This window comes from Sorex fumeus, unplaced genomic scaffold (assembly GCF_029834395.1).
Source record: "Sorex fumeus unplaced genomic scaffold, SorFum_2.1 ptg000042l, whole genome shotgun sequence".
In the NCBI taxonomy this organism is placed as follows: domain Eukaryota; kingdom Metazoa; phylum Chordata; class Mammalia; order Eulipotyphla; family Soricidae; genus Sorex; species Sorex fumeus.
Genome location: NW_026606099.1, coordinates 5,908,063 through 5,924,265, shown reverse-complemented (window position 1 = coordinate 5,924,265; position 16,203 = coordinate 5,908,063). Strand labels below are relative to the sequence as shown.

The 16,203-nt window shown below is 46.8% G+C and overlaps 1 protein-coding gene across 2 annotated transcripts in view; it reads left to right on the top strand.

Moving 5' to 3' along the window:
* LIMA1 (LIM domain and actin binding 1) overlaps window positions 1-2,628 on the top strand; it is a 117,070-nt gene extending 114,442 nt beyond the window's left edge. The window contains exon 11 of one of the 2 annotated variants that reach the window (XM_056119930.1): window positions 981-2,628. In XM_056119930.1, coding sequence (XP_055975905.1) covers window positions 981-2,004 — 1,024 coding nt within the window. In that variant the 3' untranslated portion in view covers window positions 2,005-2,628. The remainder of the gene's footprint in view (window positions 1-980) is intronic. The other variant, XM_056119929.1, reaches the window with a different exon arrangement.
* The last annotated feature ends 13,575 nt before the right edge of the window (window positions 2,629-16,203 follow it).

Genomic DNA, 16,203 nt, shown 5'->3' with positions numbered 1-16,203 from the left:
GAGAGATAGCACAGAGGGTAGGGTGTTTGCCTTGCACGCAGCCGACCCAGGTTCGATTCCCAGCATCCCATGTGGTCCCCTGAGCACCGCCACGAGTAACTCCTGAGTGCAGAGCGAGGAGTAACCCCTGTGCATCGCCAGGTGTGACCCAAAAAGCAAAAAAAAAAAGAGCTATAGTATAGCATGTAGGGCTTTTGCCTTGCCCTCTCGCACCCAGGTTCAATTCACGGCATCTCACATGGTCTCCTGAGCACTGCCAGGAGTAAGGCCTAAGTATTGCTGGGTGTGGCCCAAAAACCACAACAAAGAAATCTCAAGCAGATACCTCCTAGGCCCTTGCTTTTGCAGAGTCAAGCTCGCTGTAAGTGGTAATAAGAGCAGTAATAACAAACCCTGACAAGTATATAATTTGTACATATCGTTTCATTTCATTTCTGAAAAAAAAAAGAATAGATCATTTCTCCCAAATAAACAAGATTGGGTAAAAATGTGACAAATTGGACCAGAGAAATAGCACTTGACTGCAGCATGACTGGAGGTTCCTTGCAGTGCTGGGAACTGCAGACAGCAGAGCTCTCAGGATTGTGCTTTGCACATGTGGGACCCTTGTGGCTGGAGTAACCCAATACCAATGCCAGTGGCCCACACTTGGTTGTGATTTAATTAACACAGAGAGCAGCAGTACAGAGAGGCCTCCCAGGAATGAGCCCCAAGCCAAGAGTAGGCCCTGAGCACTTCTAGGTGTGGCCCCAAAAGATAGCACAGTGGGTAAGGTGCTTGCCTTGAATGCAGCTGCCTGGGTTCAATCCCTGGCACCACATATAATTTCCTGAACACCACCAGGTATATGTGATCCCTAAACACAGAACTAGGAATAAGCCCTTAGTCCAGCTGGGTGTGGCCCCAAAACAAAAAACTGGGATGAGGGGGAAGCATATATGAATTTGCCAACTTTTATCTCTTTTTTTTTTCCATGACAGTCTAGGAACATACGCATCTTTGCGTGGACAAATCTATTGCAAACCTCACTTCAATCAGCTCTTTAAGTCTAAAGGCAACTACGACGAGGGCTTCGGGCACAGACCACACAAGGATCTGTGGTCAAACAAAAGTGAGAATGAAGAAGCTTTGGAGAAACCTGCCCGAGTTCCAAATGCAGGCGAACCGCCTCAGAGCCCAGGGGTGGAAGATGCCCCCATTGCTAAGGTGGGTGTGCTGACCGCCAGTATGGAAGCCAAGACCTCTGCCAGCCCGCGGGAGAAAGAAGACAAGCCAGCTGAAACCAAGAAGCTGAGAATTGCCTGGCCACCCCCCGCAGAACCGGGCAGCCCAGGAAGTGTCTTGGAGGAAGGGATCAAAGTGTCCAAGCCCAAGTGGCCGCCAGAGGATGAAATCAGCAAGCCCGAAGCTCCTGAGGATGTGAATCAGGATCTGAAGAAACTCAGGCGCTCTTCTTCACTGAAGGAGAGATGCCGGCCGTTCACAGTCGCAGCTTCGTTTCGAACTGCTTCTGTCAAGAGCCCTAAAACCCTGTCCTCACCCACCAGGAAAGGCTGGGCCACTGCAGGGCAGAATGAGGAGCTGGCCGTGGGAGCCGCGGCGGAGCAGAAGCAAGGCCAAGACGCCTGTGACTCGGAGCAGCAAGAAGCGGTAGGGAAAATCAAGTCCAAATTTGAATCACCAAATCAGGAATCATCAAAGGGAGCGGAAGGCGAGAGGGAAAACAGAGAAGGGCACAGCTTGGAGATGGAGAGCGAAAAGCTTCTAGAAAACAGAGCAAACCTGGAGGAAGATGATAGCCACCATCTCAAAGCGCAACCGCCCGCAGAAACCAAGGATGCAAATTGGTCCGGCTTCGCGAGTGACCCTTCCAGCAAAGAATTCACGAGTCTGAATCCACCATCCCAGGAGGACGGGTTCTGGGAGGGAGAAGACCAAGAGCTCTCTGTAGAAGAGCAGATAAAGAGAAATCGGTACTACGATGAGGAGGAGGAGGAGGAATGACAGATTATCTCGGTGCTGGGCCTTAAATTTGTGTTAGTGTTAGTGAGCCATTGCCCTTTATCAGAATGATTCATGTAAACAGGCATTTTAGCATGAACTATAATTTATGTGGAAGTAACTGCAGGAAAGACTTCCTGCTTGCAAACAAATCCTGTACTACAATTCAGGCCAACCAATTCTAAATGCTAGGAACAAAACATATTACTTAAATTCTCTGTTTCAGTGACAACATACGTTAAGTGCATTAGGTCTTGTAAGGGGGGAGCTATTCCATCTCCGGATTCTACTGCGTTTCAAAAGGCAGTATGGAACTAGCTAGATTAAGAGGACATGATTACTCTAAAAGTTCACTTGTGGAATTAGGAAACGGAAGGTAGGGACTTGGAGTTCTAAACATTGTAACCGGATACACTAGTATAAAGGGCATAGTTTGTTTATTCTTAAATGAATACCTATATGATTATTTAGTATCCATTTATTAAAAAATTAAATATTTAAGTCTTTTTAAATTTTTTTGGTTAATTTTCTTACTCTTAATACATATGGGGAACCTATTGCTATACATCCTATTCTTTAAACCACATCCTTAACTGGATTACTGAAATATGACATCCTTTTTGCAGCACCTTTGGTGCTGGGCAAAACCCACTGTCTCCTTTTTTTTTGCTTTTTGGGTCACACCCAGCGATGCTCAGGGGTTATTCCTGGCTCTGCACTCAGGAATTACTCCTGGCGGTTCTTGAGGGACCATATGGGATGCCGGGGATTGAACCCAGGTCGGCCGTGTGCAAGGCAAACGCCCTACCCGCTGTGCTATCACTCCAGCCCCTAGCTGCAATTGTTTTAAAACAGATCTTTTTACTGCTGTTGCTACACTGTCGTGAGAGCAAAGTAGGAATAACAGGTACAAAATATTACAGACTCAGAGCCCCAAACCTGTATTCCAGGTTTCATTTTCCCTTTCTCAGACACTTGTAAGCTCTGAAATTTATTCTTTTTTTTTTTTAATGGCAAACAGTATTCCCAGAGTGCAGCTAAACCAATTATAGGCGTGGGGGGGGGGGTCAGAAGTTGGATATGGTTTTCTAATATTTTAGGTTTTGGGAACATTATAAATTTGAGTACATTTGATAATTTGTACATAACTGAGATTCAAAATTGTATTTGTAGAGATGTAAAATATTTGGCTTTCTTACACTTTTCCTTATTCTGAAAACATTTATATTCAATAAAGCATTTAACTTGCATTCATACTTTTCAGTGTTCCTTTTCCACATTTTATGTTGCCATAATCTCTCAGGAGCTCCTTTGAGCAGGTTAGGAAGAAAAATGCAAATTGGGAGCCTGTGTGTTTAGCAGTGCTATGAATACATTTTGCCACTAGGTGGAGATGTTGGGCTGATACTGGGCTTCAAGTCCTTCCTCCAGCGCTGTATTACTGTTATTACTGTAGCACTGTCCTATTGCTCATCGGTTTGCTCCAGTAACGTCTCCATTGTGAGACTTTTCACTGTGTTTGGCATATCTAATACGTCACGGGTAGCTTGTCGAGCTTTGCCATGCGGGCGAAATACTCTTGGTAGCTTGCCGGGCTCTCCGAGAGGGGCAGAGGAATTGAACCCGGGTCAGCAGCGTGCAAGGCAAACGCCCTACCCGCTGTGCTATCACTTCAGCCCCAGTCCGTGCTATACGAAGACACAATATTTTTTTTAATTAATTTATTTTGAATACCCATCCCTCCACCAGTGACCATTTCCAACCACCTCGGGTCCCAGTATCCCTCCCACCCCCACCCCATCCCACCCTGCCTCTGTGGCAGGGCATTCCCTTTTGTTCTCTCTCTCCCATTGGCTGTTTGTGGCCTGTATAAGAGTTAAGCCTGGTTTTCAGGGAGAAACGTTGGATGGTTTGCTTTCCATTGATCACCTTGCATATAGGGAGGCTTACGCAGCCACGCGGTTTGCAGTAAAAGTCCTGGTTCCCGCTTACTCTAGCTATGTTTGTAGAGGCTCATGGTCACCAGGGCACATGGAGCAGGCGGGATGCGGCACCTACCTCATCTGGGACTTCCCGGTGATCTCGGCTCTCTTTGGGACCTGGTGCATTCTCCGGGAGCTGTGGAGCCCCCTCACCACCCCCCCACCGCGGCCTTTCTTCTCTGTGGCTGTGTGCTGTAAAGATGGCCCGAAGACAAAATATGAAAGCAGTTTATTAAGAGAATTAGTGGGTAAGCTTAAAATGAGCCATTCAATTTTACAAGCTTTTGGGCTACACCCAACTGTGTTCGGGACTTACTCCTGGGTCTGAGCTCAGGGTTCATTACTGATGGGGCTCAAGGGACCATGTGGGGTGCCCAGGTTCAAACCCAGTTCTACTGCTTGCAAGGCAAGCATCCTATCTGCTGTACTATTTTTCCAGCCCCTGTTTTAGTTTTTTTGGGGGGCCACAGCCAGCGAATTGTTCAGAAGTCATTCTCATCTCTGTTCTTGGGAGGTCACTCCTGTTGATGTTCAGGGAACCACGTGGTGCTGGGGATCAGACTTGTGCCTACAGCATGCAGAAGCATGCACTCATTGTATTGCAAACCACAATGTCCAAAAGGGGTGGGGAGAGAGAGAGAGAGAGAGAGGAGAAAAGTGCCTGCCATAGAGGAAGGCTGGGAGGGAGGGTGACGGTGATGGGAGGGAAATTGGGGACACTGGTGCTGGGAAATGTACAATGGTGGAGGGATGGGTGTTGGAAAATACAAGGACTGAAACCTAATCGTAAACAGACCTTGCGGGTCTATCACACAGTGACTCAACTTAAAAAGTTAAAAAAAAAAAAAGCATGCACTCAGTCTATGAGCTACATCTTTGACCCACTAGTGCTTATGACGGGAGCTTGGGGGATTGGTTGTACCTGCAGACTACTGGTTCTGTGCTCTGGGGTCACTCATGGAATGTAGGGTAGGGGGAAATCATGCAGCGCTCAGGATTGCCATGTGCAGGGCAAGTGCCTTAAACTCTGTGCTATCTTCTGACCCACCAGAACTTTTTATTGTGGAATATGTTTTTAATATGCTCAGGGCTTACTGACTCAGAGATGCATCCTGGTGAGGCTCGGGGAACGATATGTCGTGCTAGGGATCGAACCCAGGTAGGCGACATGCAAGGCCAGCCCTATCCACTCTACTATCTCTTCAGCCCCATGCTTTTTTTTTTATTGTTAAAAGTACTAAGTATTTAATAATTTACCTTAATATTATACTTGTGATGCTAAATGAAATTTCCAAATACCTCTGCTGAGAATCAACTTGTTTCCATTCTGGGCAGAGGCCTGTTGGTTGTTTGTTTTTTCTTTGCCTAAAGAAACAATGGCCCCAGTTGGTTTGTTAGTTTGTTTTTGTTTTATTTAGTTTTGGTTTTGGATTTTGGGCCCACCTGTCAGTGCTTAGGACTTACTCCTGGCTCTGTACAAAGGATCCACTCCTAGCTTATTCGGGGACCATATGGGATGCCAGGCACTAACCCTAAGCCAGCTACGTGCAAGGCAAGTGCCCTACCTGCTGTACACTTGAAGGTTCTGGTTCCTTCAACTGTGCCAATTGTTAGGGCACTTGTGGTGTGTGTGTGTGTGTGTGTGTGTGTGTGTGTGTGTGTATGTGTGTGTGTGTGTGTGTGATGCCAAGGATCAGACCCAGAGCCTTACACATGAAAGGCAAATGTTCTGCCACTGAGCACCATCCCTGACAACCCCGTTTTGTTTGAGTAGTGTGTAGTAACTTGTGTTTGAGTGTTTGCTACATTTCCCAGGGTCACTGCATTCCAGGGTCTTTCCTGTTCTTGTAAATGGACGGTATCACCACAGGGAAACGTCATTTAGAAAGCCCCACTGAAGTTAATCTTAAAACTGTAACATACCCAGTTCTGGCTGGATTTTAGTTATCTTTACTGTATCTTAACCTCATCTACATGGTACTCGACATATGTAGTGAGTTTATACAAAAATGTGAGTGTCCGAAAGAGATCAAGAGCCGCAGTTAAGCTCAGACCTGCTCATGGCTAAATAGACAGGGGTAAATCAGAGGGGGGGGAGGCAGGTTGGCCTGGGGCCCACCCAAACAGAGCCCCCAGCAGCCACTTGCTTCCACAATCGAACATCACCACGTACCGCTGGCCTAACTCCACCGTCTCACAACGAACCTCACCAGAGGTTGAAAATTCTGGTATGCGAGTTTTGTGACTGAAATCTCCAGGCTTTCCCAGAGTTGGGGTGAGCTACCTCCCCCGACTTCCCAAGACTCATGGAAGCACTGGCATTCACCCCCATGAACCAACTCCAGCACCACTCTGTAAGCTCTACTACCAGCCTTGCTTCAGAGACCCACAAATCTTTTTTTTTTTCTTTTTGGGTCACACCTGACGATGCAAAGGGATTACTCCTGGCTCTGCACTCAGGAGTTACTCCTGGCGGTGCTCAGGAGACCACATGGGATGCTGGGAATCGAACCTGGGTCGGCCGCGTGCAAGGCAAACGCCCTACCTGCTGTGCTATCTCTCCAGCCCCGAGACCCACAAATCTTGCTCGAGGTAAAGGCCCTCCCGTTGATCGTCGATTTGCTCGAGCGGGCCCAGTAACGTCTCCATTGGAGACTTTGTTGTTACTGTGTCTGGCATATCGAATACTCTCGGTAGCTTGCCGGGCTCTCCGAGAGGGGCGGAGGAATCGAACTTGGGTCGGCCATGTTGGCCGCGTGTAAGGCGAACGCCCTACCGCTGTGCTATCGCTCCAGCCCACAAATCTTGACAGAAATAAAAGCCACAATTAAGTTTGGACCCACACATAGCTGAACAAACCAAGGTAAATCGGGGGGGGTGGGGGTTGGCCTGTACCCAAGCAGAGCCCCCGGCAGCCACTTGATTCCACAATCCAAAATCGCTGCCGTACTCCTGTCCTGACTCTACCATCTCAGGAAAGACCTCACCAATTTATAATCTGCTGAAAATTTTGGTGTGCGGGTTTTGTGACTGAAATCTCTAGACTTTCTCAGGGTTGGGATGGGCTACCTTCCCCCACTTCTTGTACTTCCAGAAGCCTTGGCTGTCACATCCACACCCCAAAGCTGCCACCCAACTGAAAAGCTACTCCAGCCTTACCGTCCCGATGAAAATACTGAATGCCCTGAACAAACACCATGACCTCTTAGCACCTGTATTGCAAACCATAATGCATAAAAGAAGAGAGAGAGAGAGAGAGAGCAAGAAGAAAGTGCCTCCCATAGAGGGAGGCTGGGGGTAGGGGTAGGGGGTGGAGGATAGTGGTGGGAAAACGGGGGACGTTGGTGGTGGGAGGTGTGCATTGGTGGAGGGATGGGTGCTGGATCATTGTATGACTGAAGTTCAATTATGAACAGCTTTGTAATGGTCTATCTCATGGATATTCCATTTTAAAAAAATTAAAAAGTAACGTGAGTTCCCAGCCGGGCATTCTAGGGGAAAGGGCAGCTCTGATAGAGAAGGGAGCACCAAATAAAGGGTGTTTGGAGGATCCTCCCAGGAGGGGAGATGCATGTCGAAAGTAGACTATGGACTAAACATGATTGCCACTCAGTGCCTCTTTTGCAAACCACAACACCCAAAAGGAGAGAGAGAACAAAAGGGAATGTCCTGCCACAGAGGCAGGGTGGGATGGGGGGAGGGGTGTGGGAGGGATACTGGGATCCGTGGTGGTGGAAAATGGGCACTGGTGGAGGGATGGGTATTTGATCATTGTATAATCGAAACCCAAGCACAAAAATTTGTAAATCTACAACTGTACCTCATGGTGTTTCACTAATAAAAAAAGAAAAAGTAACGTGAGTTCATGTCCAGCTCAATCAGCTTAATCAATGACTGAGTAAATAGCAGTACTCCTACATTAAAAAAAAAAAAAAGTGAGGGACTGGAGCAGTAGTACAGCGGGTAAGGCGTTTGCCTTGCATGCGGCCAATCCAGGTTCAATTCCCAGCATCCCATATGGTCCCCTGAGCACCGCGAGGGATGATTCCTGAGTGCAGAGCCAGGAGTAACCCCTGTGCATTGCCAGGTGTGACCCCAAAGGCCAAAAAGTAAAAATAAAAAATAAATAAAAGTTGAGTGTCGAGTAAATATAATACTTGCCTTGCACATGGCCAACCCTCGTTTGATCCCTGGCATCACATATAGTACCCTAAACACTGCTAGGACTGTTCCCTGAGCACAGCCACGTAAGGCCCAAATACCCCCTAATTCCAACCCCACCCCCCCAAAAAAAAACAAAATGTGAATGCATAGAGTTGGTATTTATGAATAGCAGTTGAATTATGTGCCCATATAACAAGTATGTGGTACTTAGGACCAAGCATTGCCAAGGATCGAACCAGACACCCCAGATGCAAAGCATGCACTCAGCAGTCGAGTCCCCATTACATCTTTCATCAGCAGTGTTTTTCTAACTGCCAAGGTTGAGAAATGACATGGATGTTGATGTATCTTAAGACCAAGATCAGTGTGTGCTGGTTTCTACACGCCCGGTTGGCACATTCTCTGCTCCTTGAATAATCATGAAATTTGAATAATCATGAAATCAGGTGAGATAAAATAGGAACTGTGTTTGGGACCCCACACCCACCTTGCGGACAAAGTCCATTGTTTTGTACTTATCACTTCGAGAGGAGAGGCTAAGCTATGTGTAATGTCCTTGAGCAGTAAATCTGACCTGACTGAAGAAACTAGACTAACCAGCTTCTGCCAAATGGGTCCCAGTGCTGACCCTTCAATGACTTTTCCACTTATTTTAGTACAAAAAGGTATCAGACTCGGGTGGATATTTAACATGCTATTGAAACATGAAGTTCAGGGACAGGAGAGAGAGCTTAATAGACTGAACACATCCTTTGCTTGGAGGAGGTCTTGGTTCCATCCCCAGTTATACATGGACACCCCCCCCACAAACACTGCCAGAAATAGATCCTGAGGACCACCAGGGGCGGCCCCTCAAAAGCAATATGGCACAGAACTGGGAGGATAATCCCATTCCTCCTAACCCAACATGACCAGATATAATGCATTTAATAAAAAAAGTGGGTACTGTGCTTGCCTCGCATGTAACCGACCAGGGTTTGATCCCCAGTACCCTATATGGTCTCCTGAGCACCACTGGGAGTGATTTTTGGGTGCAGAGCCAGGAGTAAGCCCTAAGCACAACTGAGGTGATCCCAAAAATCCAAAAATAAACACAAAACAGAATCAAAAAGTTGCACATCTAAACCTGCATTGTCTACTAAGCCCGCACACACCCAGCTTCCTGCATCTCCTCAAGTCCATGCAGAGACACCCCTGCTTTTCCAGTGCATGCTGTGCACGCAGGAGCCCAGTTTCTTCTCTTCTCTTTTTTCCCTTTTTTTTTTTTTGCTTTTGGGTCATATCCAGTGGTGCTCAGACACCTCGATTCTTATTCTATGCACAGGGATAAGCTCCTGGTGGGGCTCAGGTACCGTATTCAGTGCAAGATTTGAACCCGGGTTGGCCTTTTTCTCTGCACTATTCTCCAGCACAGGAACCTAGTTTCAGTCCCTGGTATTGCATCATGCCCTCCCAAGCACTGAGTTAGCAGTGACCTTCAGGAATTGAGAGCATGGTGCAAAATTGAAAAATAAAACTTCCTCAACGGTTTGTACTCAAGACATCACCTTGCATCTCTCTCCTATGCAGAGTGTAAGCAAACAACGGGGAACAGTGAATGTCCAGACAGTGGAAACAACATAAGAACTAATAGTAGGAAACATACCATCTGAGGGAGGTGGGAGATAGGCCAAGGAGAGGGCAAAGACTATAATGGAAGAAAGATCAAAAGGGGTAGGAGATGGTGCTGAAGGCGGTAACGTATTATGTACGAAACCCTATCAGCAACAGGACCCTGACCCCCAATGCAAAAACACATTTTTAAAAAGTGCCCCTGGTGGAGGCAGACCGGTGTGTGGGCGGCAAGTGGGGGGAGAGGGGAAGTCGGTGGAGGGTACTGGGCACTGGGGAAGGGGATTGGTATTAAAACAGTATATGCCTGAAAAGGAATCATGAATAATTTATAATTTCCCAGTGACTAATGAGAATAAATAAATAGTCAACCTGTACGTGCGGGGCGAGTGCATCAGCAGCCTGATGGTGCCTTCAGGCTTCCTGATATCCCAAAATCACCGCTGTGCCTTTGGCCGGACCCCAACAAGTTTAAACTTGGGACCAAGTTTACCAAGAAATTAAACAGCCAAAAGTCAAGTATGTGGGAGCCACACCCACAAACCACCTCCAGCTCAGCTATCCAAGCTCATTTATTGACCTTATTTCAGAGACCCATAAATCTTGAAAAAGATCAAAAGCTGCAGTTAGGGCCGGTGATGCAGTGTGCTGTGGAGTGAGCGGGCAGGTGCAGGGATAAGCCAACAGTTTATTTCTCTGGAAAAGATGGAAACAAGGGCCATGATCCATAGACACACACAAAAAATCTCCAAACCGAGCAGCTTGCTGCAGAGATGCCTCTGAACTTTACGCCAGGCTGACTTCACCGGGGTGCCTCAGATGGGGACAGGCATCATCTCTCCCTGTCCCCTAAAAATCCCAATGGCCAGGGCTGGAGAGATAGCACAGCGGGTAGGGCATTTGCCTTGCACGCGGCCGACCCGGGTTCGATCCCCAGCATCCCATATGGTCCCCTGAGCACTGCCAGGAGTGATTCCTGAGTGCAGAGCCAGGAGGAACCCCTGTGCATCACCGGGTGTGACCCAAAAGGCAAAAAACAAAAACAAAAACCAATGGCCGCCAACTTCCAGAACCCAACAAGAAGTGCAGGTAGGCACATTCAGTGATGACAAACTCCAGGCCTCAAGGGATAGGGGATGGGCCGGTCCCTCTCATCCCCCGCCCCCATGGGACCCTAGAGGTCACGCCCACAAACTGCCTCTGGCTGCTACTTAAGCTCCTTCAGGGCCCTGATCCAGAGACACACAAAATATCCAAACCCAACAGCTCCCTGCAGAGATTTCTCCACACCCTAATTATCTAAAATTTTAGAATTCCAGGAGCAGGCAGCCGCTCTTGCAGCCATGCAACATCTTGTGCTATTTGTAACAAGCAGTGCAAACAAGAGTTTGGGGGAGATTGCTATGGGGGGGGAGGTGGGATGCGGAGGCGGGGTGTGTTTTCTGGGGACCTTGGTGGTAGATGTACTCTGGTGGAGGGTTGCGTGATCGATCATTGAATTACTGAAACTCAAACAGGAAAGCTTTGTAACTGTATCTTACAGTGATTAAAAAAATAATAACAAAATAAAATTAACATTCTGAATAAGAAAAAAGGAATGTGCAGTTCATGGCCAATTCGATTCAATGACTGAATAAATTGCAGTACTTCTATTAAAAAAAAAGTTTATAACACATGGCCTGTTCCATTTTGATGCCAGGGTAGCTCACAGCTTGCCCTGGATCCATCCAGTCGCTTCACCAGGACCCTGCTTCTGGGGTGCTGGGAACAAAGGGAAACTGAGGCTTAAGTCGAGTAAAGATGAGAGATGCCCAGGAGTAAATATTATCAGAGTCAATTAACTCCCAAGTTACAAAAACTTAGCATTAACTATCTTCCTGTGTCTAGACAAAAAGGACATTGCTCTAAAGTAAACTGTGCAAAGGACGTAAGGGAAAGAGAAAAGCAATATTTCAGTTACAGATGCAAAATTCATGGGGGTATGGTGCCGCCAGCAGGTCAATCTGTACCTGTGAGGCGAGTGCATCAGCAGCCTGATGGCACTGTCAGGCTTTCAAATACCCCAAAATTGCTGCTGTGCCTTTGGCCAGACCCCCAAAACTTGGGGCAAAGTTTACCAAGAAAGTAAACAGCCAAAAGTTAGGTATGTGGGAGACACACCCACAAACCACTTCCGGCTCAGCTATATAATTGGAGGCATGGCCTCTCTGGTTCCTGATCAAACTGCTCAACGGCCATGATCCCAGAGACTCAGAAACGAATCTCAGAACCCAAAGGCTTTTGGCAGAAATGCATCCTGTTCCTGCAGTAGGTTACTGGTGCTGGGCCACTCCAGGTGGGAATAGGTTTCGTGCCTTAGCCTGTTCCCCCTGGCGGCCTGGTGACCATCATCCTCCAGAGGCCACTGGACAGTCAGGTTTGAGCCTGCAGTGACAAGACACGCAGGGCCTCACCAGATGGGGGTGGAACCGGCCCTTTCCTCCCCATCCCAGCAAGACCCTGAGTCCCGCCTACAAACGGCCCCTCTGGCTCCTGATCAAGCAGATTAACGACCATGATCCCAGAGACTCAGAAACAAATCTCGAAACCCAGTGGCTTTTGGCAGAAATGCATCTGGACCGCACACACGGCCATGGCTCCAGAGGCAAAAGGACTTAATCCAGAGCCCGGCAGCTTGCGGCAGAAAAGTGAATGGACCATGCGTTAAACTACGGCACCATGCCTCTGCAGGAGGGAAAGGGTGTTGCTCCCTTCCGCCTCCCCCCCCCCCGCCCCCCCCCCCCACCCCCCGCAGCAAGTTGGCCGCCACCTCAGAGCTTATAGGAAAGCCAGGTATGAGCCAGCTGTGACGGGGCAACTGCAGTCTCATGGGAAGGGAGGCGGTACTGTCTCGTCCTTTCATGCCCTACCGCGGTCCTGAGTTACCCCCCACAAGCGGCTCTCTGGCACAGCCATAACACCAGACACACAGAAACCAAACTCGTAATTATCTGGCTCTTTACAGAAATCCAAAATCATTATATGATTCTCATAACCAGCTATAGAAAACAAAGTATTTCACAATGCCTTTTCAGCAATTCTGATTGTTGGGGGGTAAACTCCAAACAATAAAATGGTGCATCTTTTGTCGAAATGATGAATGTAATCAATGTAGAGAAGAGTTAAGTAGAAATCATCTGCCTCACAGGCATTTGGAGGGGTGGGAGGGGGGTATATTGGGGTTCTTGGTGGTGAAAAATGAGTTCTGGTGAAGGGAAAGGTGTTTGATCATTGCATGATGGAGACTTAAACCTGAAAGCTTAGTGACTTTTCCCACAGTGATTCAATAAATAAATATAGAACGAAAAATAAATAAATAAAAAAAACTATGAAAAAAATGCAAAATCCAGAGTCCTTAGAAGGTTCTGACCTTACAAGTGACAGGTTCCAGTTAGGGGAAATGAGTGATTAACAAGTAGAGAAAACAGAGCACAAAGAAGTTAAAGATGAATACTGAGGAAACGGGAGTACTTCGGGAGTGTTGTGATGGTTATAACCCAATAAACCTAAGCGCCTTGTGGCAGAGGAGGAAGGACAAACCAATGTTATCCTACAGGATGCCAAGGATCCCATGGGACGATAAACACAGTGCTCAGTGCACGACTGTAAATGGGACCACATGGGATTTCAGTGATCAAACTTGGGTCAACCAACATGTAGTACAGCCCTACACACTGTACTATCTCTCTGATCCCTCTATCTGTATCTTGAATAAACGGGGAGTTGCTCGAGTAAAAGTAAAGTCCCTCCCGTTGATCATTGATTTGCTCGAGCGGGCCCAGTAACGTCTCCATTGGAGACTTTGTTGTTACTGTGTCTGGCATATCGAATACTCTCGGTAGCTTGCCGGGCTCTCCGAAAAAGCGGAGTTATCATTCAGTTATTGTGTATGGAGGAAAATTATTTCAGGAGGTGGTTCTTAGAAGAGTTTCTTAGTAATGAGAAATGGGACCTACCAAGATGCAAATCAAAACAACAATGAGATGTCATCTCACACCACAGAGAGAGACTAGCACACATCAAAAAGAACAAGAACAAACAGTACAGGCAATGATGTGAGGAGAAAGAGACTCTCATTCTCTGCTGGGGGAATATTGACTGGTCCAGCCTTTCTGGAAAACAATATGGACATTTCTAAAACATCTAGGAATTGAGCTTCCATTTAACTCAGCAATCCCACGTGTTGGAATGTACCCCAAAGGCCCAAAATCAAGATGGAGAAAAGAAACTGGTACTCCTATGTTCCTTGCAGCACTATCCACAATAGCCAAAATCTGCAAACAACCTAAGTGTCCAAGAATAGATAGATGGCTGGATAAAGAAACTATGGTACAGAGGCTGGAGTGATAGCACAGCGGGTAGGGCGTTTGCCTTGCAGGTGGCTGACCCGGGTTTGATTCCCAGCACCCCATATGGTTCCCTGAGCACCGCCAGGAGTAATTCCTGAGTGCAGAGCCAGGAGTAACCCCTGAGCATTGCTGGGTGTGACCCAAAAAGAAAAAAAAAAGAAAGCAACTATGGTACGTATACGCAAAGGAATATTACTCAGCTATAAGAAGAGATAGTCTATACAGAATTGGCTATATACTGTACTGGTAATAAGTAAAGACAAAAAGAAATGCTGCATTATACTATGACGTTAAATGCATATTCAAAATTCCTTGATTGTCATATATTTTGACTGAGTATTCAAAAAAAATAAAAGAAAAGATAGTCATGAAAATTGCACTACATGAAGGGATCTGGAGAGTATCATGCTGAGTGAAGCTACTCAGAGGGAGAGAGACCAACAGAGAATAATTTCTCTCTTATGTTGGATGTAAAGAAACATAATGAAGAAATAATGAATACCCAAAGAAAAAGAGAACATGAGAAGCGGGTATTCAGTAGGAAATATGCCACTTGAGGGAGCTGGGGAATAGGACAGGAGGGACAATGTCCAGGGTACAGCAGGGAAGTATTTAACTGGGAGGAGCAGGCAGTGCTAAAAGGCGATAAAGTGTTATGTGCGAAACCCTATCAGCAACTCTATGCCTCATAAAAGCAGACTTGATGGGTGGAAAGCAAAAGCAAATGACGGTGGGGCAGGGGGATTGGTGGAGGGATGAGTGTTGAAACATTGTATGCCTGAACCCAATCATGAATAACTTTGTAATTTAACAATGACAAAATTTTTAAAAATTAGCAAGTTTTAGGAAAGGAAGGAAGGAAGGAAGGAAGGAAGGAAGGAAGGAAGGAGAAAGAAGGAAGAAGAGAAAGAAAGAAAGAGAGAGAGAGAAAGAAAGAAAGAAAGAAAGAAAGAAAGAGAGAAAGAGAGAGAGAAAGAAAGGGACCATATCCTGAGTCTATGAATCATAATCTCTTTGGACTAGGCCCAGAAAACTTAAAAATCCCAGGGGCACTGGCTTAAAGGACTGGAGCATGTGCTTTTATTTGTTTGTTTGCTTGTTTTTGACCCACTCTCTGTGGTGCTTAGGGTTGACACTCCTGGCTCAGCACTCAGGGGGGTTGGGGGAACCATATGGGATGCCGAGAATCGAACTCAGGTCATCCACATGCAAGGCAAGCACCCTACCCGCTGGAGCAAGTGCTTTGGATGCAGAAACTTCAAGTTGGATCTCTGACACAGAGCAGCACCCCGAAGTAGGGAGATGCTCCCAGGCAGCTCCCAGGAGTAAGCTCTGAAAACAGAGTCCCCATCACTGTCAGATGTGCCCCCTCAATACATAAATTAATAAACTTCACGTGGGAGAGTAGACATGCTAATGTTAGGGATGCTAAATTTTGAGGACCACTGAGAGAAAGCTTGAATCTACTAAGAATGTTTTTTTCCTCCTTCTTCTTTGAAACACTTCTGCTGTAGCCACGTATTGCTAGTTAGAAGGTTACTTTAGTGTCCTTGAACAAGAGGTAGAGATTTAAGTTTTTTTCATCTTTTTTTCCAGACTATTTGAGATAGCTTCTGATAACCTTATAGTTAGATTGTAACAAGTAACACCTACAGTTCAGAATTCTATGGCAGTTGAAAAGCATTTTAGTGCAGTTTGGTTTGTGTGTGTGTGGTTTTTTTTTTTTTTGGTTGTTGTTCTTCTTCTTTGGGGGGGCCACACCTGGTAGTACTGGAGTACTCTAAGCTCAGCGCTTGGAGGGACATTCCAGGTGTTGCTCGGTGGTAGTTTGGGACCTAAGAGGTGCCAGGTATCAATCCCAGGCCTCCCTCATGCAAAGCATTTGCTCATCCCACTGAGCGCTCTCTCTCTCTCTCTCTCTCTCTCTCTCTCTCTCTGGCACTAGTTTAGCCTTTGGGGGAGGGAGGGTGTTGGGAAGCAGTGCTCAGGGCTTACTTTTGGCTTTGTGCTCAGAGAAACTCCTGGTAAGGCTCAGGGGCCCATATGTGGTGCTGAGG